This window comes from Balaenoptera ricei, chromosome 4, assembly GCF_028023285.1.
Source record: "Balaenoptera ricei isolate mBalRic1 chromosome 4, mBalRic1.hap2, whole genome shotgun sequence".
NCBI lineage: Eukaryota > Metazoa > Chordata > Mammalia > Artiodactyla > Balaenopteridae > Balaenoptera > Balaenoptera ricei.
The window spans coordinates 150,375,629-150,402,880 of NC_082642.1; the positions used below are offsets into that span (position 1 = coordinate 150,375,629).

Consider the following 27,252-nt stretch of genomic DNA (forward strand, 5'->3'; position numbering starts at 1 on the left):
GTGCAGAAAAGTAATGTTCTCTTCCTGAGATAAGGAAGTGTTACCAAATATTACCATAAGGAAATGTTACAGATGATCTGTATTTTAATGTGTATATATTGCTATTTTTTTGAAACATAGTCTTGTTACAATGGTACTGAGTCCTTTTCCTCAAATTGACTTGTTAAGCATCAGCCCCACTAGAAGAATAGAGTGTAAATATACCATGAGAATGAAGCATTTCATTAAACATGTATTTTGCCTTGTTTTCAAACCTTTGCTTTCCTGGTGGAGGTTAAAGGGGAATGGGTGAGTGCCTTGTGACTGTCAGGAAGTCTGCATCTTATTAAATGTTTTGTTCTCTTAAATCACTTTAATTCTGTGTAAGCACACATATCTTTGGGTGTTGTCGTGGCAGTAAAAAGATGTTTTGAGTTTGTGTAGTAAGTTGTGCTTAAAATAGAAAATGAAGAAAAAGGTGTAAATGTTTGTGTTACCAGGTTTCTGTTTGCTAGATTCCATGTAAGGACTAACTTGAAGTTTCCATATTGGCAAATTATTAGGTCAAGTCTCTGTCTCAGATCATGGACAAAAATAAATTCCAAGTTTAAGGTTAAACTTAAAACTTAAACTTAAACTTAAAAAATTCTTTTTTAAAAGGCTTTTTTTTTTAAGGAGAATATTGGAATAGTTTTCTAAGAAATGCCTTTCTGAGTTAAAACTAGAAGCCATCAATGACAAAAATGGACAGATTTGACAATATTAAAAACTTAAATCCTGTAGATTGCAAAATACATAGGAGACAAAGGGTCACTATCCATATTACATAAAGACTCTGAAAAGTTAATATGAAAGAAACCCACAGCTTTAAAATGTTGGCTGAGGATATAAAGAGACATATACAGATGAAGAAAAGTAAATGATTTTTTAAAAAATACAAAAAAGATGCTTCTTTCTTTGGTGATCAGGAAAATGCAAATTTTAAAAATGAGATAGCATTTTCCATCTCTCCGGTGAGCAAGTTTAAGAGTTTGATAATATTAAGCTTTGTCAAGAGTGTAGGAAAGTGGATACAATATACATCGTCAGCGTGGTTGTATGAATTGGCTAAGCCATTTGGAGGGCAATTTGGCAATACCTATTCAAATTTAAAACTCTCATTCCCCTTGACCTAGGAATTCTGTTACTCTCCCTCCTCTAGGCTGTTTTTAGCAAGTGCACAGATAAATGTGTCCATGGATGTTCACTGCAGCATTGTTGGTAAAAGCAAACAAGGAACAGCCCAGTATCCATCAGTAAGGGAATAGTTTAAATAAATTGTGATACAGCTAAACAATAAATATAATGAAGATGTTTTAAAAAATTACACAGATCTACATATACAAATAAACTCCAGTAAAAAAGCAGAAACAATATGTAGAGCATAGTTGCATTTGGTTAAATTAAAAGCTGTGTGTGTGTGTATGAATGTTTTTACATATATAGTTTACAGTCTCGCGGTATAGGCATCAAACTGTTAACAGTGGTTACCACTGGGCAGTTAGAGAGGTGTCTTTCATGTTTAATTCTATGTACTTCTATATTCATGTTTACAAATGTATTAACATTTGTAATTTTTAATGAAACACTAAAGATAAATCCAACTTCGACAACTGTTCACAGAGAAGGTCTCCCCAGGCCTGGAATGGTGTTTATTTTATCTCAGACATCCCACATATGTTAACGAAGGGGCTGTGCTGTGAGGCATACTGTATTCTCTTGCTGAGGGGATAGCGGTGGTGTCTTCATTTTGTACCACAAGGTGCAGCAAGACACCTCAAATGGCATTCTACTGTATTATGTTTGTGAGGCTAACAATTGGTACCCAACAATTGGAAATGGACATGTAATAGTAGCAATTTTTTTATTTCATGAAGTTTGCAGTTGAGAAACAGAATCGTGAAAAATACGCAATAGAACATTCCTAGCAATCTCTCTTGGTTGAATAATCAGGAGTTCACCTACTTTTGTGGGCACAGTAATCATCGGCTTCTCAGATTTCTCAAACTTCTTTGAAAAGTAGCTAACTATACCTGTTAGATTTTAGAAGTCTAGTAACGTTTTCTGTTTTAATGTAGGCAGTCTTGGAGGGGGCTTTAAAAAATATTTTGCTGTTAAAAAAACTTGAGTATCAGCCCAATTTTCTCCAAAAATATATTTTCATGATTAACAAAAATTAAAGTGGTATTTTATATATAGTCCCGTTCTAAATGTTGTTGATAATACAAAAAAATATAAGATAATTCTACCATTCATATGTTTAAAATCTCTTTAGAAAAATAGGGAGAAACACATGAAAAGGCCATTGTGTGATGAAGTTCCCAATGAATTCTCACTAACTGCTAGGAATGTAAAAGAGGAAAGAAATCAGAGTGAACTAAGGTGCTCAGGGAAGACTTCTGAATGGAAACATCTTAATTGAGTTTGACCTGGACAGCTAAGGCTTAGATACTTTGAAAATCTATGGCCTGTCTTCTGATCTGGAGGTCCCAATACCTGGAGGGTGAATAAGTCCAATTTGACCTCCACAATGTATTGGAATAGCATAAGAGATTAGGGACTTCCCTGGCAGTCCAGAGGTTAAGACTCCACACTTCCAATGCAGGGGGCACAGATTCGATCCCTGGTCCGGGAACTAAGATCCCACATGCCACGTGGCCAGACAAAAAAAGAAATTGGAACACCTCTGCTCACTGCCATTTAGTTGAAGTTTATCTTAAGAAAACAGGCTGATCATCTACTCAGCTGGTTTTAAATGGTGCAAGGCTGAGTGCATCAATCCTGCTCAGGGACCTTAAAAAAAAACACAAAAAAACCCCACAACCAGTCCAGGGCTCATCCCCAGAGACTGTGGGAACTTTTCATCCATATTTAGGATTCAAAATCTTGTCCAGGTGGTTCTATCAGGGAGTCAGTTTAGGGAACCACTGATCTAACCTAATCTCTTTTCTGTCAGGACTAATCCCAAGTCATCCTGGAAAATATCCTCTTCTTAGAGATATCCAAAAAAGGAGACTTCTTTAGGGGCTGTCAGTCATCAACCAGTCAATTCATTCAGAAAGTTGTTTATCTTCTAATTTAGTGTTTCTTTTGTAGCAATTTAAACTCATTCTTTTTTCCTTTTCTTTTCTTTTTTTTTTTTTTTTTTTTAAAAGTTATTTATTTATGTATTATTTATCTATTCATGGCTGTGTTGGGTCTTCGTTTCTGTGCGAGGGCTTTCTCTAGTTGCGGCAAGCGGGGGCCACTCTTCATCGCGGTGCGCGGGCCTCTCACTATCGCGGCCTCTCTTGTTGCGGAGCACAGGCTCCAGACGCGCAGGCTCAGCAATTGTGGCTCACGGGCCCAGCCGCTCCGCGGCATGTGGGATCTTCCCAGACCAGGGCTCGAACCCGCGTCCCCTGCATTGGCAGGCAGACTCTCAACCACTGCGCCACCAGGGAAGTCCCAAAGTGTCTGTGGTATTTTTTTTTAATATTTATTTATTTATATATATTTGGTTGCACCAGGTCCTGGTTGTGGCAGGTGGGCTCCTTAGTTGTGGCATGCATGTGGGATCTAGTTCCCTGACCAGGGATCGAACCCGACCCCCCTGCATTGGGAGCACGGAGTCTTAACCACTGCACCACCAGGGAAGTCTCCTTTTCTTTTCTTGATGGAGAATTGTTTTGGGGATTTTTTTTTTGTTTTGTTTTTTTTCAATGTAGTCAGTACCTTTTATTTCCTACCTTTCTTAGATTTCCATAATCTTAACATCTGAGCCATTGCTGTGTTGAGGGATCAGCACATACCTGATTCCAGGGGTGGACCAAATCCAGCCCATGCCTGTTTTGTTTTGTTTTTCACAGAAACCCCATGCTGCTTCTCCACCTCGCCTCTCCCTGCAGCCCTCAGAACCAGCCCTCAGAACCCTCAGCAGTTTCGAGGGCTGGGGGGAGTTGATTCTTTTTTTTTTTTTTTTATGAATTTATTTATTTTATTTTTGCTGCACGCGGGCTTTCTCTCGTTGCGGTGAGCAGGGGCCACTCTTTGTTGAGGTGCGTGGGCTTCACATTGCGGTGGCCTCTCCCGCTGCGGAGCACGGGCTCCAGGCGCACAGGTTTCAGCAGTTGTGGCCCACGGGCCCAATCGCCCCGCAGCATGCGGGATCTCCCCCGACCAGGGCTCGAACCCGTGTCCCCCGCATCGGCAGGCAGACTCCCAACCACTGCGCCACCAGGGAAGCCCCTGTTTTGTAATAAAGTTTTACTGGAACACATTGAGGCGTGTTCATTTACATATTGCTTACAGCTGCTTTTGTGCTACAGCTGCAGAGTTGAGTCGCTGTGAGAGTTAAGGAAAATTTTGCCGACCTCTAGATTAGCGCTTTAGAAAACAGTTTTAATATCCTCATCCAGGAGTTTAGGGGGAAACCTTTTATTTCCAAACTAGCAAATGTACGAAACATGTGCTTCTCCCCACATTCTGCATCACATCCCAGGCAGCTGCACTGGTGGGTCTAAGTTGGTACACAGTTTAAACCTGTTTGCTGTCCATGCCCTTTGTCCTGCTTGTGAGGGGAGAGGGGATTTCTGTTACCCTTCTTTGTGACAAGGTCAGAGGCTTTAAAAATCTTAGTGTCACCATGAAGATGGCGGTCATGAAGCATATAAACATTGAGAAAAGAAATATGATATTATTGGGTTTCAGCTACGTGTACTTGAACCTGATACGCTGTGTGCATTTGACTATTGCATCAGTGCCCTACAGTATGCAGTGCATAATTATTAACAGTTCGTAGACTAGATCTGTAACATATTCCCAGACATTTAAGCAACATTTGGGGTTTGTGCTTCCCACGTTGATGTTTCATTAGAATGACCCCAAATGTTTTGAGGTATTGCTGTGGGGCTGATTAAATGAAATTGTATTAAGACCAGTATTGTTGGGCTTCCCTGGTGGTGCAGTGGTGAAGAATCTGCCTGCCAATGCAGGGGACACGGGTTCGAGCCCTGACCCGGGAAGATCCCACATGCTGCGGAGCAACTAAACCCGTGCGCCACAACTACTGAGCCTGCGCTCTAGAGCCCGCGAGCCACAACTACCGAGCCTGCATGCCACAACTACTGAAGCCGGTGGCGCCTAGAGCCCATGCTCCGCAACAAGAGAAGCCACCGCAATGAGAAGCCTGCGCACCGCAATGGAGAGTAGCCCCCGCTCGCCGCAACTAGAGAAAGCCCACGTGCAGCAATGAAGACCCAACGCAGCCAAAACTAAATATTAATTAATTAATTAATTTTTTAAAAAGACCAATATTGTTAATATCAAAATCCCCCTGACTTACAGCCACCGATAGATGAATCTACCCTGTGTGTATAAGGCCACATTATAGCCAGCCACATTACAAAAAAGTCTGTGTGCTTGACTTTGCTTATTCTATCCTAATTTTATGTCCCGTTTTTCCACAATGGGATTGGCATTTTGAGTAAAGCTTTTCAAATCCACGAAGGAATGTTTCTCATTTTCATATGAGACCCCTTATGCTTTTTCTTCTTTTTTTTTTTTAATAAATTTATTTTCATTGCTGCGCACGGGCTTTCTCTAGTTGTGGTGAACAGGGGCTACTCTTCGTTGCGGCAGGCAGGTTTCTCATTGCAGTGGCTTCTCTTGTTGCAGAGCACGGGCTCTAGGCACGCGGTCTTTAGTAGTTGTGGCACGTGGGCTCAGTAGTTGTGGCTCACAGGCTCTAGAGCGTGGGCTCAGTAGTTGTGGCGCACAGGCTTAGTTGCTCCGCGGCATGTGGGATCTTCCCGGACCAGGGCTTGAACCTGTGTCCCCTGCATTGGCAGGCAGATTCTTAGCCACTGTGCCACCAGGGAAGTCCCCCTTATGCTTTTTCTAAGTGGTTAATTTAATTTAATGTTAGGAGGGAATTTTTATTATAATCTCTGAACCTTAAAATTTAATTACTCATTAAAATTAATGGATTCATATAAGAATAGATAAAACTAATTGAGATTATTGTTTGTTCAAGTTGACTGATGGATTTCCTTGGTTAAAAGTGAAATACTGATTTCACTATTGCCCTCAAGGATGGCAGAAACTCTTATTTGCAGGGATAAGGAGCTGATGTGGCACCCTCTCCCCTTCCTGAGTACACACAAGCACCTTTCAGTGGTGAAGCCTGCTTTCTGTCATATCAGGTGACAAGGCTGGGTGTGATTAACTAGGGTGTGAGCTAGACCTGCCCATAGGGTGGAACACTTCCTCAGGGCTTCAGATCCAATTCCAGATGTCAACCAAAAGTCTGGTTAACCAGGTAAGACCCAGGTCTCAAGGGAATGACAGTGGGTCACAGGACATAATTAAGTAAAGCAGCTGGCATTCAAGGAGGTCCAACTAGCTTAGACCAGTAGGAGTTTGAGAGGTCGTGATCAGGGATCACATTCCAGCCCCTACAGGAAGATAGGAAGGCCAACCCCGAGGGCCTAAGGTACTAGACAGGTTTCTAGAGCAGGGAACTCCCCATAGAGAACCAGAAATCTCTGGTTACCTAAAGTAAACAGGGTCAAATAGAGGCCAGGCTTTTAGAACAGGGCAAAAGAGAACTGCAGTAGAGTCAGAGCTGGACAACAGGAGAGATGGCTTTAGAAAATCTGTTATTAAGCACGTCTCATATGCCAGGCAGTGTTCTAGATACTTTTCATTCCTTACAACAACTATTATAAAACAGGTACTGGTATTATCCTTCATTGTACAGATGAAGAAACCAAGGCACCAAGAGATTACACTTTGCCCAAAGTCAACCAGCTAATAATATAGAAGTGGTGTTAAAACTGAGGCAGTCTAATTGCAGAGCCCTACTCTTAATCATGACACTTTGCAGTCTTTTTTTTTTTTTTTTTTTTAATTTAGGCTGCGTTGGGTCTTCATTACGGTGTGCGGGCTTCTGATTGCGGTGGCTTCTCTTGTTGCAGAGCACAGGCTGTGGGCGCGCGGGCTCAGTAGTTGTGGCTCACGGGCTCTAGAGCACAGGCTCAGCAGTTGTGGCGCAGGGGCTTAGTTGCTCCGCGGCATGTGAGATCTTCCCGGACCTGGGCTCGAACCCGTGTCCCCTGCATTGGCAGGCGGATTCTTAACCACTGCGCCACCAGGGAAGCCCCACTTTGCAGCCTTGAGGTGAAGCGATTGTGTCTGGCTCCAGCTCCTCACTCACTGCTGCCAGACCTCACCTTTGGTCCTGGGACGTGTGGAGGGGGCGGGAACTGGGCTCTTTAACCCGCTGAGAAGCTGGGGAGGCCCTGGCTCAGCCTGACCTAGAAACAGCTGTGTTTTCAGTGCAAAACAGCTATAAAGTTAAAATGCGTCATAATATCACCAATAAATACAAGCAAGAGAGAAAAGGCATCTAGCCATTTGAGTTCAGCAGAAAATAAGATCCAAGTGGGGAAAAAATGTCACCTTAAATCCTCATCTGGAGAAACAGTTCGGGCTGCCCAGAAAAAGGAAAGAAAGAAGAAAACAACGCGGGGCAGCTGAATGAGAAGTGGCGCACGTGCTCACATTGATACAAGTGTTAGCACCGGAACTGTAAAGCCAAAAATAGAACCTTTGGAAGCAGTGTTGCTATCTCGGGGAACTCCTTTTTGGAGAATTCTCAGCTTTAAAAACTGCTTTTACCCATGACAATAGGGTTCGTAACGTAGAGAGAGCAGCAAGGAAGCTCTCCTATGGACTGAATATTTTATAAATAACATGCAGAATTAAGTAGAAAGTCCTGTATTCTACTTTCTCCACCCCTACCCCAGGCATTTTTTTTTAATTCAAATAAGCTAATAAACATTATACCATATTACTCTACACTGAATACAAACAGATGTTTGGTTCCATAGTTATTTGCTTTGGGGTTTTTGTGGGTTTTTTTTAACTGAATATTTGAACGGGTTAGAAAACTGGTATTTTTGTCACTTTTTCCAAAATCATTGTTAAGACCCTACATACTCATTTCTGTGATTTCGAAAAAGCAACATTAAGGTCCAATGTACTACCTCCTTAGGCAGTATATTATGCAATAAAAATAGGATAAGGTCTCTGACAGAACCTTATTTGACTTATTGTAATGAAAATAATTTTCTACTAGTGAATGTAATTGTCCTCAAATTGATCTCCTGTTGCTCATAAAATAGTGAGGGTAACTTCTAAAGATAAGTAGAATCATTCTGGTGATTTTGACTAATCCTTTTGGTCAGAATTAAAATAAAATGCAAACATTAAAAACACAGTTGTAATAAATCTCTGAAATTTTTTAACAGCAGAATCCTATATTCTCATGTGCATGTTTGTGAATATTAAAGTGAAATTTATACAAAAGAAAACTCTAGGACTTTAATAAAATTAATTGTTGCTGTAAATAATCATTTCCTTAATTTTCTCGTCATGTATCTGTGGAGCTTTTAAATGGCTAAACACAGCAGCCAGTTTTACTTGCTGTAGAAACCATCTAAGGCTCTATTTTTTATCTTGTCCCTATGCTGAATAAGTACTGCTTAGTTTAGAGATTTTTTTTTAGAGTGCTAAATTCATATTGATTGCACCCTTTGCTTTGTTTCAAATAATAAACCTAAGTCAAATTATTTTTAACAATTACATGACTTCCTGAGTGATGAAGTCTGTCACATCACTTTCTAATTCAAAGTAGCTCTAAAAATTTAAACTGTAGGCCTTATTAGGATTCCTTATTGGTCTTAACTGCTATTACTAGGGGAAAAAGAAAAAGCTAAACAGGCACAAAAGACTAAGAACTTGAATTATAGCACCTACAGTTTCTTCAGAGTTAAAGTTTAGAGACCATTTTTCCAGACTCTTAGACTAAGAATAAAGTGAAGAAATGTCTGTGCCGTGTGTTAGTCTGACCAGGTCAGAGGCAGGGGCTTTGTTCTGGTAGAGTGTTTGGTGTCTTTAGGGGTTGATTTAGTTCCACTGAATTAAACTTTATGACTTTCCTGCAGGTGGATGAAAGCCAAACTGGAGAACCGGGTTGGCTTGGAGGAGAATTAAAAGGAAAGACAGGATGGTTCCCTGCAAACTACGCAGAGAAAATCCCAGAAAACGAGGTTCCTGCCCCAGTCAAACCAGTGACTGATGCTGCCTCCACCCCTGCACCCAAACTGGCTGTACGTGAGACCCCGACTCCTTCCGCGGTGACCTCTGCAGAGCCCTCCGCGACCCCCAACAACTGGGCCGACTTCAGCTCCACGTATGTGTAGGATGCTATTTCTGATGATTTTTGAAATCCCAGCTTAGTCATCTTTTAAGTGTTGTTATAGTCTTGGGTTGTACCTCTGAGTAATTTTCATGGCCACTTTCTCTGGTCTTCTGGCAAATGGTGGATTGCATTCTCTGACCTGGATTTAATTATATCATTGCTCAACAATGATTTGCCCTGGGATAAAGTAAAGCCTATGACCCTTGTTTCGTTCAATAATTTGTCTGTATCTTACATTCTTGTGGAAAAAATGGAGAAATACAGTTTCCTAATAATGTGCTTGACACCCGTGACAGCAAATATTTAGAGTCATTTCCTGCATGGAAATAGCACTTTTTTTTTTTTTTTTGCTGGACAGAAACAGAAATTGAATTTAGTCATGTGGTTTTGAATAAGATAGAAAGCTGTTTCCTGGGAAGCTTTTCTCTTTCATCAGTCCTGTACAAACGTACAGCAGAGCGAAGAGATGTGTACTCTTGGCCACTGTTCGTGCTATGCCTTTGGTCATCAGGAAATGGCATTAAAAACAGTGTGTAAGCAGAGGTTTGAAAGGAGAGGTGAAGCCGCTGTCCACGCTTCCAGTTATAGGACTGGTCTAGGTGTGCAGTAGTCTAAAAATATTTTATAGTGGCATTCAAGTAAAAGGGACGTAATAAGTGTTTTTTTGTTGTTGTTTTGTTTTGTTTTTAAATTTATTTATTTATTTATTTATTTATTGCTGTGTTGGGTCTTCGTTTCTGTGCGAGGACTTTCTCCAGTTGCGGCAAGTGGGGGCCACTCTTCATCGCGGTGCGTGGGCCTCTCACTATCGCGGCCTCTCTAGTTGTGGAGCACAGGCTCCAGACGTGCAGGCTCAGTAGTTGTGGCTCACGGGCCTAATTGCTCCGCGGCATGTGGGATCCTCCCAGACCAGGGCTCGAACCCGTGTCCCCTGCATTGGCAGGCAGATTCTCAACCACTGCGCCACCAGGGAAGCCCCAGAAATGTTTTAAATTTGTTTTCAAGTCTGATCATCTTTCAGAAGAAACAAATTGAAGGCAAGGAGTCAGGGCATAATGCTGGAGAAAGATCAGGTGGAGGAAATAGAGGAGAGAGAGGTGAGTGATGACCAAGGGCAGGAGGAAGTGGAGGGAAGGATGTAAGGAATAGCAAGTTTTTCATACTTACATTTTCACATAAATTGTTGAAAGTGCTAAAGAAGGCCCTCCCTATCTAATCTCTGCTAAAAAGTAGTCTTTTATTAGCATGATTGAAACCAAGTTGAAATTCTCCTCTCGACTGTTTTTTTCTTAATTGAAGTATAGTTGATTTATAATATTGTGTTAGTTTCAGGTGTACAGCAAAGTGTTTCGGTTATATATCAGTAAGTCCCCTCATACGAACCTTCAAGTTGCGAACGTTCAAAGACACGAACGTGCATTCGCATGTCCAATCACGTAAGTCAGTTCACACGTCTGGCGTACATTGTCACATGGTTGTTCTTCTGTGTACTTTATGGTACTGTGTAGAGTACAGTAGTACAGTATCTTTATTTCAAGCCCAAGATGTCGGGAAGCAAGCGTAAAAGCAGCAGTAACGTAGCTGGTACTGTACTGTACTTTTCAAGGTATTATATTGTAAGATTAAAAATGTTTTCTTTATTTTTATGTTTGTTTTTTATGTATTATTGTGTGAAAAGTATTATAAACCTATTACAGTACAGTACTATATAGCCGATTATGTTAGTTGGGTACCTAGGCTAACTTTGTTGGACTTACGAACAGATTGGACTTTCGAATGAGCTCTCGGAACAGAACTCGTTCATATGTAGGGGACTTACTGTATATATTTTTTCCGATTCTTTTCCATTATAGGTTATTACATGACATTAAATATAGTTCCCTGTGCTATACAGTAAATCCTTGTTGCTTATCTATTTTGTGTATAGTAGTTTGTATTCCCTGTCTTGATTTTGATTGAAAAGTTCTGACTTTGGAAACTAAAGCTTGCACTAAAATAGAAGACAAGCGCTGTGTTTTCCAGGATTTTGTTCTACTGTGGATCCAGTCAGTGTTACTCTCTTGCTCGATAAATGTGTGGTCTGCAGCTCTCCTGCTATAATTCCAGGCTTCTTATTTTCCAAACCCTGAATCAGGATGTGCCGTCTATCAAAGGAAATATTTTAATGTTCAAATTTGTTTATGTCTTATAAAGATTTTTAAAAAGTCAATTGAATTTAAATCTGCACTGACACAGATGTGTTTATTTAAAATTATAAAATCGCAAAATTAAAACCATCCCCGATATCAGGACAACAGGTTGCTCTAAGGATACCACTGGTAGTTACCATGGTATCCGAGCACATGGCCTGGTGCTTGCTGTGTGATGATGGGACAGAGAGATGGTATTACTAAGCACCAGCTGCTGGGCTGGCATGTTTTCACACGTGGTGCGAGACTTCTTCTTTGCTTATTTAGCATTGTCTTTACAAATGAAGATAATGATCACGTGAGGATGTTTCTCTGGGGCTTTCTCGTTACAAAGTATTTCTCTATGTGGTATTTCATGTGACCCTCACAACTAACCAGAGTGGCACAATATTGTTCCCATTTTATCAACGAGGAAATCAAGATTCAGAGAAACTACTAGAATTTGCCTGAGACCCATCGCTAATGTGTGACGGTCAGAGCCAAACCCAAGTCCAGTGCTCTTTCCCCCCTCCTTGTTCTTAAACAAGCCCCATGCACATCCTGGGTGTATGTTTATGGCGGGAGAAACGCCGGTGCATCGGGAAGTCCTTGCCACTCACGGTGGCGTGCTTCGCCTTGCAGGTGGCCCACCAGCACAAATGAGAAACCAGAAACCGACAATTGGGATGCGTGGGCAGCCCAGCCCTCCCTCACCGTTCCGAGCGCCGGGCAGTTGAGACAGAGATCAGCCTTCACTCCAGCCACAGCCACGGGCTCCTCTCCATCTCCTGTTTTAGGCCAGGTAATAGCATCGATGGGCGCAGGAGGGCCTCGAGTGCCTGTGTGGGGCGGACAGATTCAGCCAGTGCTTGTTGTCAATGTCATTTAGGAGTAAGCCTCATTATATGCATCTGGGTCGGCTGGCAGGGCGGGATCCAGTTCACATTTTCCCAGTAGAGGGAATAGTGACAGTTCAGAGGATGGAGTTCAGACATTTGAACTCCATCTTGAACAGTGGGTAAGAGCTTATTAGGAAACGGAGAGGGCTGGCATGTCAGACAGAAAATACTGTGAGGGTATCACATCATTTTTAATCAGCTATACTCCAGTATAAAATAAAAAGTTAAAAAGAAAATAATGTGAGGAGAGGCTTTAGGTAGGAGGTCAGAGAGTGTTTCGGGAAAGTCATGGGTCAATCCATTTGGCTAGACCATTGAATATTTATCAAAAAAGATAGACCGATTACAGATTAATGGGAAGCTCTTAAATGCCTTGCTAAGAAAGTAATTTCTGAAAGGGTAATAAATAAAGGAATTTATTCCTTTATTTATTTAATAAATAAAGGAATGGAATTTTTATAAATAGTCAAACCAAACAGCGAAATTGCCCGTCTGGCAGGCATTTGGGGGTCAGGGACAGTTTCTGCTTGGGGAACAACCAGAGTGAACACAGGCTCTGGGCAGATTCACGTGGAGAGTGGTGGGTGCAGGAAGATTCGAGTCAGGGACACGGGGGCACTGACAACAGTTGAAGAGGGTGGAGCCCCAATGCCTGTGGGAGCAAAAAGGAAAGGAAAGGTCTGGGACTGAGAAAAAGATTTGACTTTACAGGGGAACAAGGAAGGCAGAAAGAGAAATTGATTTTTAGCGAGAAGAAGTTGGGTTTTAAGACGTGTTAATTTTCAGGTGAGAGGGGGACAGCCAGGTCATTCTGTCTGGCCGGAATTGGGACATAGATCAGATCTCAGGAAATGAGTGAGCTCTTCAAAGGAGAGAGAGTGCACGAAGATGGAAATTGCACAGAGCGTGTGTCTTCTCTGACCTGGAAGTAGGGCAGCTCCTGAGAGGAGCTGCCCCTTTTCTTTGCATCTGTCCCAGCTCAGCAGGCGGCACAAGTGTCATGCTCAGCCGTGGTGACTCTGGTGGAGGGGAGGGCTCAGGACCAGGAAAATGAGGGGAAGTTGAAGGCTGTTTCCAGAAAGCGGGGGTGATGGTGCTCATATTATTAAAGGCGGTGGTCCGGGCAAAGAGGCAAGTAGAACCTATCTGTGATCTGGGAAAGAGCAGGATAAACCAGATTGTAGAGGGATACAGAGGAAATGTTTGGTGGGAAAGTGGAAAGATCTGGTGAAAGGACAGAGAAGGAGCAGAGAAGAAGGAGGACAGGACGCAGCCACATGGCCAGTGGAGAAAGGGACTGAAAAGTTGAGCACCAGAGAATCTAAGTGGAAGCAGCATTAAAAGCACAGAAAAGAAGACAGGCTTCTTTTTCTTCTAGGAGAGGAAGGGTGAAGAGAGGTTGGAGAAAGAGGGAAAGGAGATCAGGTTGTGCTCTGGGCAGCTTTTTCAGGAGGGGCCTCTGAGGGCCTGCGGAGCATGCAGGAAAGGAATTGAGTAAAGAAGGATGAAGCCTGACATGGCTGAATTTAACCTGAATGTGTAACTGGTCATCACACATTATCTTGGCTTTCTCCAGCAATACCGCACAGTTTGGGACTAGAAATAATAATAGTAACATAAGCCACCCCTGTTAAGATTATTACTCTCATAGCTGCTCTAAGGATAGATCCTGTTACACTTTCTTAACCACCTTTTGAAGAAAGTGTCTCTGTTTTAGAGATGTGGAAACTGAGGCCTGGAGAGATTAAACAGTTGTCCAAGGTCACACAATTAGTAAGTGACAGACTTGGGATTCAAACCCAGAGTCCGTGTTCTGCCTGATTCCACGCTGGTTATTCAGGCGTCTCCACGTGGAAAGATGGACAGGGCAGGTGCAGCAAAGATTTCTCGGGGTGAGAGGTTATGAAATACTGGAGCCCAGGTGAAATGGCAGAGACTAAACGGAAGTGATGGAGAGGATTAGGCAACACAGAAGCGCTGAGATCCACGGCTCTGGTGTGAGGCGCCCTGCAAGCGCGAGGTGGGGACACGGCGGGCAGAGACTCTGTGGTCCTGGGGGGCGTTTGGAATCCAGAGACCCCTCCTCAGTTCTGAAGACTGGGCGGAGTGTACAGTCGAGATGGAAGGAAATAGGGATGTCATAGGTCTAAGAAGGCGAGAACCCATGGAGACCAACATGGAAGCCAAAACTCTTCGACCTGTCATAAATTCTCCACTTGTCAGACATAATCACAGTTAAATGTCATTATGAAAATATCTTCTACAGGCAAGTCCAAGTTGGTTCTGAATGAACTGTCATTGGGCATTATCCCTTGTTCTTGTCCATTTACGTATATAATCGAAAGTTGACATTGTTGTATTTTATAGTATTGTTTTAAGATACTGTAACTGTTTTATGTTACAGTCTTAAAAAAGATAATAAATGCCTCACCCTGCCTTTCCAGCCTCATCTCCTATGCCACCCCTCCATGAGACTAGGCCACACGCACCCCCAGATTGCGCTTCTCCTCCTGGACACTGCGGGACAGCGTCTCGCGGCCGTGCCCTCTGCCTGGAGTGCCCTTCCTCCAAAGCCCTAGCTATCAAAATCCTTCTGGTCCTTCAAGGCCTAGCTCAAACGCTGCCTCCTCTGTGAAACTCCCCCTGTTGCCCTCAGGCAGCATTAATCCCTCTTTTCTCTCTGTTCCCGCAGTGAATAGTTGGAACCTCTTCTTAGCGTATTTCATTCTGCCGGGTGGTAGGCATAGTTGTTTGTATCTCTTTCTTCCTCATGAATTATGAGTTCCTTGGTAATAATATCATACTGCCCATTTTTATAGTGCTTTCTGGTTAATAAAGTGTTTTAACCTAAATTATTTTGGGGAGGCAGAGATGGCATTTTATTCATCTTTGTATATGGTTTGCATATAGATGTATTTATAGTAAATGGGGATTACAGTGGATTTATGCTTGCCAAACCCCTGTTCCTCTAAAAAGGAACTGAAACAAGCCCAATCCAATGCAAGGTGTATTTCCCTGTGTCCACCTAAACTAAGACATCAGTTAATTACCTTTTGAGATTTCATAAGGTTTCTGCTCTGGTATTAATCCCCCACTAAACACCCAAATCCGATTGGAAATTGGCAGGAGTGGGAGTGCCCTGGGCAACTTGAGACTTAAAATAGAACCCAAACAGAAAAGGCACACAGCCAGGTGCAACAGACTAAACACGACCTCCTGGCTTGTTTAAATGGAGAAATCTAGATGGCCCGACCACTGCTTTGTGAATAGGCTAGCAGATTTTCACCTCCACTTTTGGAGATAAACAGTTACTGCGAACAATGGCGCGCGTGGCACCAGTGCTGCGCTGAGGCAGGGTCCTCCGTGGCTGCGCGTGTGCCTGCGTGTGCCCATCGCGGGGGAGGAGCCGGTGTTCACGTCACCTGAACGGATAACAAGTCACAGAGTGATGAGAGGTCCTTTATGTTCTTCCACACAAGGGCGAAAAGGTGGAGGGGCTACAGGCACAAGCCCTGTATCCTTGGAGAGCCAAAAAAGACAACCATTTAAATTTTAACAAAAATGATGTCATCACCGTCCTGGAGCAGCAAGACATGTGGTGGTTTGGAGAAGTTCAAGGCCAGAAGGGTTGGTTCCCCAAGTCCTACGTGAAGCTCATTTCAGGGCCCATAAGGAAATCTACGAGGTATGTTTGTATTTATCTGCTTCTATTGGATGAAAACCATGTCAGGCCTGAAATTATTGTTTGCACTAGTTACGATTCATAGATAGGAGTTGCAGGATTATTTTGTCTTTAAACTGGATCTTTTAACTGCAAAAATTAGGGTACATGGCAACAGGGGAGAGCCTCTTACAGATAAATGGTCATTTTTTCCCCTTGCTCATAGAAGCCTGTATATCCTGTTTTTCATTGAATTATGCATGAGGGAATTCTACTCTGAGACCTGGAACATTCTTGTGGATTTGTTGGAGATTATGCCCCTCTTCATGCTTAGTATCCAGTACTGTTCCAGACGTACAGTACTACTTAGAGACCCAAAGCATTTGGGAAAATTTATGGAAGAATGAATTATCTTTTTCATTAGGATACTTATAGCATGGAACCTTGACATAAAGGTTGTTGTTTAATTGTTCTAACCATGTAGATGGTCAGAACAAATTATGAGCTTCAAGAAGAGATGAAGAGCAAAAATAATGAATGAGCATCTGTCAGTCATGCTTTGAAATAGACCAGTACATTAGCTGTGTATCCAGCAAGGCAAAGTGCTGGCAAACAAGGATGTGAGCTTAGAATCAGGCCTCTGTGGCCCCTTGTGATGTGTTTTGACTTAGCTGAGTGCATCTATTTCAGCTGTAGATGATCAATGCTTTAAATGTTAAACAGTTTTTAAAAAGAAAAATCAGTGTCATTTGTACTGTTTTCTTTGAGGGTGAAAATTAAAATACTTTCCCCCCCTCTTCCAGCATGGATTCTGGTTCTTCAGAAAGTCCTGCTAGTCTAAAGAGAGTAGCTTCCCCAGCTGCCAAGCCGGCCGTGTCAGGAGAAGGTGAGAACCTGACTCAGATCATGTTCTTTAGAAGGTGGAGGGAATCGTGTAATACAGTGAATGTTGGAAATGAAGTTGGATCTCATGTTTAAATAGTTTACATTAATTTACGTTCATTATATTAAACTCTAAGGTAAAATGAGGTTTAGCTCTTTACAAAGTCATAGTACTTTATGGAGACTTTCAAAATACTATCAGATACATTGATCATAAAAACTGAATTTTCTAATTATGTTTGATTATGAGCCCTTTGACTCTTGAAAGAGGCCCGTCAGAGTCACTAAGGACCAAGTTCTCTGAGCATCTCTACAGCTAATTTGTGGTAGTTGCTATTTTTCTGACTTTATACAGATAAGTATTTTGGTTTAAAGCCATAACTATACAGGTCAGTAAAACTGTCACAGTAACGTCAGTGCCATTTGTACCCCAAATGAAACAGAAGTTTCATTTCTGTGTTCCATGTAAGTAACCACACCAGATTATTTAGGCCTAAAAATTGTATTTTGAGTGTTTATTACACAAATAATTAATTGCTTTATTTCCTCTTCTTCATGACCTAATCTTTCCGATTATATATGCCAATAGATGGTATAGGTTTAAAAATGAACAAAACCTACATAATTCAGGCTCTAATGGTAAAAATCTCATGTCTTTTCTTCATTTGGTCCATGAGCGCTACCCAAGTTAGACAGGCTTTCCATGTTGAAGTATGAACAGTGTTTGTAGCTAACAGATGTCTACACGACTGTATAGTAGTTTTTCATAGGTTCCTTGAATTAATTCCATGAGGGTGGAATCTTTCGTTCAGTTTGTTTGCCATTATGAGACTTACATTCCTTAGAAACTTTGCCTTATGAAAAATAGAATTATTAAAGCAATTGTTTCAATGGAGACAGCAAGGGTTAAAATTTAATGGTATTTCAGATAGTAACAAAGTTACTTGTTCAAGAGGAATTTCAGAAGTAAAAAATTTTTTTAGTTTATAGGTATAACTGTAAAACTTCATCATCACTGAACAAATCCAGTATTTTATTGTATCCAGTTTTTGCCATTACCGCCAAAACAATCATTAGGATAGTTCTCTTCATACATTCTTGTCATCTTAATGACTTTTTTATCCACTGTTAGGAGAACAGGCAAAAAGGTCTTTTAAACACAGCACATGTAGTCAGTATTATGTCAGGCAAATTATTTGTGCCTCCCGTCCCCCCAAATTCAGTGTGTTATATCCATTCAGTCTCACTGGAGCACCAGGGTTTGTATCCTCGCTCTGTCACCTAGTGACCATTTAATTTTAGTCATGCCTTAACTCCCTTATCTGTAAAATGGGCATAATAATCACCACTTGAGGTAGGAAATGATTACAAGGCTTATGAGATAATAGTGTAAGCTTTTGGAATAAAGGTCAGTAAATGTCTGCTACTTTTATTTCCTTTTTGCTTCATTTCCTGGATTTATTGATAGTCACTTAAAGCAGTGAGCTTTCTCATCCAACAGCTGGGTTTTTTTGTTTTTGTTTTTCTGTTTTTAGCATCTTTATTGGAGTATAATTGCTTTACAATGGTGTGTTAGTTTCCAACAGCTGGGTTGATGAATGTTGATTTGTTTTGAAACATTGTACAGAGGCCTCTACACTTGAGACCTCAATAAGTAGGTCACAGATGAACCACACACATCCTTAAAGTTGGGCAACAGAAGAGAGTTAAATTCTAACCTCAGTTGGCATTTATTACATCCATTTTGAAATGATTTAGGTATTAGAAATTTGAGGAGAGATTGCTGGCTTTCTGGAGGGGTGTGGGAGGACACTGACATCTGAAATTCTGAGAAAAGGTACTTAAATATATTAATGGACCACTTATCAATACTGTATTGAATGTAATCAGATTTCACGTAAACCAGAAACCAGATTAAATAGATGGTCAATTTGGGTAGCTCTTAAAATATGGGCTTGGGAATGGCCAGTGCCCTGTGTTACACATCTGGTGAAGAGGGTCTAAGTGGTGAGGAGCCCCCGCATAGCGGTCCTCATGTCTCCCTGTTTTCATTGAATCAGAAGGTCCTCGCAGATGCCTGCGTGCACACAGGGCAAGTAAAACCACAGTCTTTCCCGTCTCCTTGGTATCTTCTGCTGCAGTATGAAGTTCAGCTAGAGTTCACACTTCTGAAGTTTCTTAAGCATTTCGAAAGTGACTTCAAACTTTGGATCCATTTTAAGAAAGTGACTTTTAAGTGCAGGAATCACTGGGAAAAGTATTGATTGCCAAGGATCCAATCTTAAATGGCCAAACATGAGCTAAGGAACAAGTAACGGAACAAAATGAAAAGGGAAGGGTCAGAATATTGAGAAATCAGAAAAAGGAATATATTAATGAAAAAACAATGTCTTTATTCAAGCTGCCAAACTTTGATTTCCTTGTGTGGGAAATCATTTTTCCAGTTTTAACTGTGGAGGTGTGTGTCACCAGTGCTGGAGGGCTAAAGACAGAGAGGCTTCTGTTCTGCCTTGTACGTTTGGATGACCTTGTATCTCGGGGTCTGCTGGCCTCAGCCTGCAAGTCAGCACAGCGAGGCTGAAGTGGCCCCTTGGAGAGCTGCCCACATTAGCATAAGCATTAGGAGGATTTGTGTTTTTTGGTGTCTGTTTTAGCTTTCATTAGTGCCTCCTGCAGAGGCTCTTATAATTAGACAGTGGAGTCCTCCATACTAAATTAATTGACATTAAGCTCTGCATTTAAGGATTATCATATGAAATTTTAGCAAGAAACACTCCATCCATCATCCATCATAAAACGAACTTTTCGGGTAAATGGTGTTTTTTTGTTTTGTTTTGTCGTTTTTTTTTGGGGGGGGGTTGCTTTTTGCTTTTTAAAAAATACACAAAGGCCTAGGATAAAATGGACAAAAAGTGGAAATAAGAAACGTATGTTCATCTTTCCAGAAATCTTTTATTCTCTACCTAGTGTAGTGTCTAGAATTTTGTGTCAAATGATCTTTCTGAGAGTGTGACTTGGTTTCTAAGCCTTAGTAAAGTCAGCTGTTTATAATTCAAAAGAAAAACTTCCTCTGGAATGCACATCCTTCACATTCAAGACAGTAAAGAACATTAATTCTTGTCCTTTACGACTAAATTACATGAATAATCAAATGTAAGAAACTGTGATTTGTCTTTTCCACTTGTTCAGAAAGGCGTGATTATTTTCTGGGATTGGGTAGACACTACTTTTATCAGCAGTCCACTCTACCTGTTTATACTTGAATGACAAGTAGATGTCCGTTTTTAACTAAAGAATATATATTTTAAATTTTGTGTTCTAACAGCTTCCTGCCATCTGTGTATATGGCACAATAGGACTTAAATTTTCACCGAGGCACTTGAATAATGAAAAACGTGTCTTATTTAATTGACAAAAAGGATATACCACATCTAAAAGGTTTCTAAAATGGTGACTTGGTACCTTCAAAAGTGAATTACAGATATTTGATGAGCTCACCAAGGAGCCTGCATGTCAGTGTATCTAATCCAGTGCTCAGCATGACCTAGGTACTCAGTAAATGTTAGCTAAAAGTGAACGTGAAAACCATTTTCATGTAAAAAGAAACCATGGCGTTAAATCGGAGATCACTCTCAGTACTGGTGTTGGTGGACATGCAGTTGGGTTTTTTTTTTGTTTGTTCCTGGTCCTGGATCTTCACAGGAATTGTCTCCCCGGCTGCAGTTATTGAATTTTTATGTGCAATCGGGGAATTTGGAGCCCAGGGGGTTCTGCAACTCTGAATTTTATCAGTGACTAGCCTTTCTCTTGAATGGACCTTATCCTAATAATTTCCTTATTCATAAACTTGCTTTTGCAAAGTTGTCTGGGATTTCTGTAAACAATCAAGCTCTCTCCGTATCTCAATATTTCTCCCCACCAGAATTTATTGCCATGTACACTTACGAGAGTTCTGAGCAAGGCGATTTAACCTTTCAGCAAGGGGATGTGATTTTGGTTACCAAGAAAGATGGTGACTGGTGGACGGGAACAGTGGGCGACAAGTCCGGAGTCTTCCCTTCTAACTATGTGAGGCTTAAAGATTCAGAGGTAAACCCACATTAACTGTTTCCTCTCCCTTTCTGTGCAGCGATTCTCTTTTCAGGGAGTCATGATGTTTGCCGGTGGAACATCATTGTTGGGTTTTGCTAAGTTCTGGAACGTGACAGCAAATACAGTGTGACCTGTAATTGTTTGAAATTGTCTATTGGTGCCGCAGGGTCAGCCTTGGCTTCCCAGAAGCAGAAGAACCCCCCGGGGCTCAGTGGAGGCTGATCGTAATGAGGCTGGTCTGCGTCAGCTGGGATAATACTCAGGATTCATCTCTATTCCTGAATGTAATTGACTTAGGATTCGGAGTAAATATTCTAGATTAAGTCTTCAGGGTCACTGATTTGAGAAACCCCAAGAAAGATACACAGCAATATCTTGCCCATGTAAACAAAAGTATTTTGGTGATACTGGCCCCAGAATATTGGGCAGTAGAGAGTTTTTAGAATTTGTATTTTTGCCTACACAGTAGGAAGACACAAGATCTAAGAAATTGGTACACTTTGGCTAGAACTTAGTATCTCCGTTGATCAGAGACTGAATTTATTTTAAATGCTGTTATCCTTACCAATTGGAAGTGTCTCCCCATTGTTGTTAATGGGTCCCTAAAAATTCAGTTGCATGAAGTGGCCCTGAGATAGCACAAGATTAATGAAATGGTGGTGTGGGCCTACTAGAGTATGGGAGCCCATCTCGTAGTGGCCAATTTCAAGTTAGTGGGAATTTCGGGTTATAGATGTAGTCATTTAACAGACCCATAGCTGCTTGGGGAGCGAAGCTGGGCCTGGTGATAAGCTATGGTAGTTATGATAGTTCTACCAGGTCAGCCTTCTCACCTTGCCTGCAGTTCCTAGGAATAGTTTTATTTGCTGGTTGTTTTTTTTTTTTTTTAAAGAATGTCATTGTTGTTTTGGGGTTTTTTTGTTTGTTTTCCCTTGCTTTGGTCTTGAGAGCAGCTTGCTGAAATTCCCCTGGAGGGATTTGCATAAGTGTTTTACCCTTGGAGAATTTGGCAGAAGCTGGAAAGAAAGTACTTCTTTTCTGTAGGACAGTCATTGTATTGTCCTCTGCAGACCTGGAGAGGGAAAATTCAACTCTTCTCCAGGCCAGCCAGTTATATCCAATAAGAACCATGGAGATATTTCAGGGGAGTAGAGGGAAAACATTAAAAACTAAACTGGATTTCTGCTCCCATGCACAAAACCTCTTAAAATGGCTTTACCTTTGGGATCAGTTAAACACAAAAGCCATTACTAGTATTATATTTTAATAAATTAGAGTTTTCTACCAAAAACCATCCAAAGTCAGTAAGTTTCAAAAAATGCACTGTGACATTTTCTAAAGGTAAGTTGAGTTGTAAAGTGCTTTCTTAATCACAGTCTTAAATATCAGCCACAGAAGAACTAACAGTGCTAAAGATTTTAGACATTTAGCAACGTTATTTCATAATAAAAAATCAAAAAAGGCAGCTCTTTCATCCTACTTGGACATAGACTTCAATATTATAAGGCCATATCCCGCCAAACTTAAAAACCAGACCCAGCTTCAGATACCAAAATTGACCCATGGACAAGGGGGAGGTTGTCCTAAACCTGCTTCCCTTCTCTACACGAGCAGGGCTGGAGCACGTAGCCTGGATGAACTTTTCTGCTGCATTCTTAAGAAGCGCCAGGATGGAACCTGGCCATCTGACTCCGTCTCAGCTTAAGTGCTGGCTGTGGTGTTTAAAAGGGAGCACATTGAAGCTGCTTGAATTCTATCACTGGGTTGCTAATTGCTTTGTTCTTTTTATGGACTAGAGAGAGTATATTTAAGCCTGTACTGGGAAAGTAACTGGTCATTTGGAATCTTGTATCATTAGTGTTCCTTCATTTGGATATGCAGCCTATAAAAATTGCAAGGAAGATGAGTATTGTATAACTTCGTTAATACAGAAAGCATAATCAGAGTAAACATTTTAATTCAAACTTTCCCTGCCAAATGGTTATTGAATTTCACTATAAATATAGGTAGGGACAATGATAATTTGTGTTCCTGGTAGATAATTACATATTTTTATTCTTAAAGTTACTCCCATTTAGTTAATTAAGCCTTTTGTTTTGTTCTGTTTTAATTGGAATACTTAATTTACTGGAAGATAGGGACACAAGAGTGAAAATTAATCTGGAGTAAAGCACTTTGCAACGACAGATTACGGCCTGGCCCCTGTCCCAACTGAGTCTCTGCTGGCTTGGCTTGCTCAGCTGGTTTAAAATTCCATGAGTATCTATGAAGGAATTCAACCCTAGAGCACTTTTGGAACACTTAGTAGTTGGGGAAAAAAAATGGTCTGCTTCTATGAGCTGTGTGTCCAGCATTACAAGAGAAATTTCAGTGTTTAAACAGTGTAAGGTTTGGGTGGAAAGGATATACAGGAGACTGGCTGCCTCTTTGGGTAATGGGATGGGGGAAGGGGTGTTTGAATTGCCACTGTACTGGTTTCCTTCTTTAAAAAAAAAGAAAGCCCTAAAGCAAATGTACCAAAATATTAATATTTCCATGCATTGTTAATATTAATATTAATTTAATTAAAATATTAATATTAATAATATTAATATTTTCACGTATTTAGTCTCTAGTATATGGAGACTATAATAGACATCCATTGCACTCATGGATGTCTATTATAGTCTCTGTACTTTTTTTATGTGTGAAGTATTTAATAATTAACCATTTGGACATCAAGCATGAGCTTAGTGTTTAGGCTGTAGACTATAACAGTCTTCCTGGTGGGGCAGCCCCTGTTTCACCTGACCCAGGGACTGGATGCGTCCATGTTACACACAGTCAATACCTGAGCCCTCTGGGGTCCTACAATGCCACTTACTTTGCTAATTTTTCTCTTAAGAAGAGAGTTAAAGCTACACGCTTTTAAAGTACTTATTTCGCCCCATGTTTTCCTTGATACAGATCGTAATGTCAGGAGATACAATGCTACTATGTTTCCCCAGAATGAAAAGGGGAATTTAGGGGCTCATGCGGGCTTGTGTCATCATTAATCGTTTTTTAAGTTGCTTGACCAAAACTCTTCAGTATGCAAATGAGACCTTCTGCTCTGTTTTAAGGGCTCTGGAACTGCTGGGAAAACAGGGAGTTTAGGAAAAAAACCTGGTAAGTGACAAACCCTGATGCTTATTTTTCAATATTTTAAATGTAATTGATAGTTGCTCCCAATCTTTGTTTATTGGGGCCAGAAGCCTTAAAAATGAAAAGAGAAGAAAAGACAAAAGAATCTGTCCGAAGAGTGGTTGGAGCAGATCCTTTCCTTGAAATCCATTAATAACGTATTTATAGATGGTTATGAAATATGGCTGTTGCCTCACACATGGAGAGTAGGGACATTACCAGACAGAATGTTCTCTTGGAATGTGAAGAAATAATTCAGGCAAGATGGTGGGAAGTTGTCATGCATGAACCTGTAGGATTTGGGGTCAGCAGCTGCTTAGTCCTCCTCTCGTTAGGTTCAGGAAGCCCTTGTTCATTTCCTGGAAGCATATTCAGACCCAGGACATAAATAATGGAGGAGATGAGAGAGCAACACGTATTATCAGAGTGCAGGTCCTATTAATTTAGAAGCCATTGGGTGGTTTTCCTCAGGTACACGGTGAAGGTACAAAAATTATAGTCATCCCTCTGAACTCAAAGTGTTTTAGTTTATTTAAACAAAATCACATATTCTATAAATAGAAGCCTGAAAGAAAGAAGAAAGAAGCAGATGTGAAATCATACGGTTGTATGGCCTGTCTTCCTCTCTAGGTCATTTGAGCTTTTTTGCTATTACAGCCTTAAGAAATTACAGGTTGAAAGAGTCACCGCAGTGCTGACAGGGATGTGTGTATCTGTGTCTGGTGCTCAGCTCCAAATGCGCTTACCTGGCAAGGAAAGGTGGGTTTTTAGGTAGTTGTAGGATTTTAGTCTGACTCAGATATTGGACCACCCCGGTCAAATCTCTGTTTTAACCAGGAGTATGCTACATTTTGAATTGTCATTCCAAAGGGTCCAGAGGGGCTTAACTTTGCACTGAAACCAGCGAGCTGCTCAAAAAAGCTGGAAAAGACAGAAAAGAGTGTCAGGGCAGGTCACTGGCTGGGCAGGTCACTGGCTACGCAGGCCAGGTCCTTTGAGGAGTAAGAACATCAGGGGCCAAATAGGACACTAATTTGGATCTTTTCCAAATGGAAAACTCGTGGAGTCTAGAGCTAGTCCTTGGCATGTTGGGGGAGAATTCTCATCCCCGGCACAGATTTCCCAGCTTGAGCTCTCAGTGGAGCCCACGTATGTGTAAGCTGGGCTCTTTCTCGCTTCCCCTGAGCTCTGGGATGCGTCTGTCAGGGCCAGCCCGCACGAGGACGGCCTGGCACTCCTAGCATGGTGGCCGCTTATTACAGAACAGGGTCCTAGGGGGCTAAGGTGCCTTCAGGGAAGCAGGAGCGTGGGCCTTTCCCCTCTTTCCTTCGGTCTGTCTGTCTGTCTTTACTTCATTCCTTCTTTCTTCATCTCTTTCTTTCAAGAACAGTTATGATGGGGAGAGAGTGGAGAGGAATAGAACAGTCTGTTCTGTCTTGCTTCTAGAAGTTCACAAGGCCGTCGCTGCGGATACGCCAGAATTCAGTCAGAGGAGGATTTTTTCCTTTCGTAGTCGACCTCCTGTGCCAGGAGAAATGTACTTTTCAGAGCCTGGTCTGTGGTACTGCTGGAACTTTTCCCATGAGACTGTTCACATTCAGGAAAAGTACAGAACTGTTTACATTTTTTTTTTCTGTGCTGAATTGTTGTTTTGCATAAAATCCCTCCTCTTGACTGCGGGATCGTCCTCTAACTTGAAATAAAAAGAAGTAAACTTACATTGATGTGATTCCTACCTGATATTCAGGGATCACCCTCAAAATGTGAGCCTCAAAGGAAATGGTCTTGTGGGTAGAAGAGAGAGTCTAAAGAAAGTCGTAACATAGAAAGAAATTAGCTAGTGCATGCTCCTGGTGGTTTCTGAAGAAAACAGATTTCTCTTTCTACTGTACTTGGCAGGTGGAAAAGGTTCACTTGAGTTCCTTGATTCGCTCAACCATCCTTGACTGGACCATGTGCTAATAATAATCAGCACTGTGTGAGGGCGGAGGGCAGTTGGGGATGAATGAGGCCCAGCTGCTGGCATCGGGGTGTTCTTGGGAATTGGGGCAGTGGAGGTAGGGTGCGGAGTTGGGGGAGAGTGGGGAGGTTGTGGAGGCAAGTTGGTATGTTCTGAGAGATGAGGGGGTCCTCGAGCAGACCGGGCACAACCGGAAGACAAGCCCAGCTCCTGAATACTGCATTTGCCGTGTGGTCAAAGAAGGGCCACTGAGCCTTCTTCATTTAGTAGAAAACCGGCCCCGTACACCGGCTTTGACGATGTTGACCCGTGAACCTGGGAGGTGGCTGTGTCTTCTTAAGCTCTCCTTTTCCTGACTCTAATGGTGCGCTGCCATGTTTGGTCTTGTTTTCCAGAAATTGCCCAGGTTATTGCCTCCTACACTGCTACCGGTCCCGAGCAGCTCACCCTGGCCCCTGGTCAGCTGATTTTGATCCGAAAAAAGAACCCAGGTGGATGGTGGGAAGGAGAGCTGCAAGTCAGTGTCTTTTCCATTTGTTTAAAATTCTCTGCCCAAATTTCAATATGCAAGATCTCAAAGGGACACCGTTTCATTGCAAAGTACAGATAACCCTGCACCACCTACATCCTGCGTTTGTGTAGTGAGAGATGCCACGTTATCTGGATCCATTCGGTTCCTAAGCTTTGGGCAGCCAGGAACAGAATTGTGAGAGCTAAGCATTCTTCTGAAGATGCATCTCAATCTGTTGGATTCTTGAGTTCAGACAGTGAGTGGTGGGATAGTGAGAATTCATGATGGAGTCATCCGTAAGTCACAGCGTTGTAGGAGCGGAGCTTTCCATCAGCGGTGCTGTAAGGTGTGGTACCATAGTAGCCTTTGCATTCAAAGCCACATCTGTACGGCACAACAGTTTTAGTTCTTGTGTGTGTTTGTGTGTGTGTGTGTGTGTGTGTGTGTCCTCAATTCATCATTCTGTCAAGGCAAACCTTGGTCAGGAAGGCAAAGGCCTATGTTGTGGTGAGGTAAAGAAACACAGCACCTTTCTGTGCAGCTAATTAAAAACTAAAGTGCCGGAGAGTGAAGAGTGAGCTGGTGGACTGAAGAAATGTATCTTGGCTGGAATAGAAGGCACTTTTGGCCTGGAGTACCCAAAGGCAAAAGTTCC

The 27,252-nt window shown here is 41.7% G+C and overlaps 1 protein-coding gene across 3 annotated transcripts in view; it reads left to right on the forward strand.

Annotated features, from left to right (window-relative positions):
- ITSN1 (intersectin 1) overlaps positions 1-27,252 on the forward strand; it is a 222,869-nt gene that overhangs the window by 139,477 nt on the left and 56,140 nt on the right. For 2 of the 3 annotated variants that reach the window (XM_059921482.1, XM_059921480.1), the window contains exons 20-26: positions 9,006-9,253; positions 12,073-12,232; positions 15,809-16,014; positions 16,794-16,876; positions 20,795-20,961; positions 24,066-24,111; positions 26,482-26,603. In XM_059921482.1, the coding sequence (XP_059777465.1) occupies positions 9,006-9,253; positions 12,073-12,232; positions 15,809-16,014; positions 16,794-16,876; positions 20,795-20,961; positions 24,066-24,111; positions 26,482-26,603 (1,032 nt within the window). The remainder of the gene's footprint in view (positions 1-9,005; positions 9,254-12,072; positions 12,233-15,808; positions 16,015-16,793; positions 16,877-20,794; positions 20,962-24,065; positions 24,112-26,481; positions 26,604-27,252) is intronic. The other variant, XM_059921481.1, reaches the window with a different exon arrangement.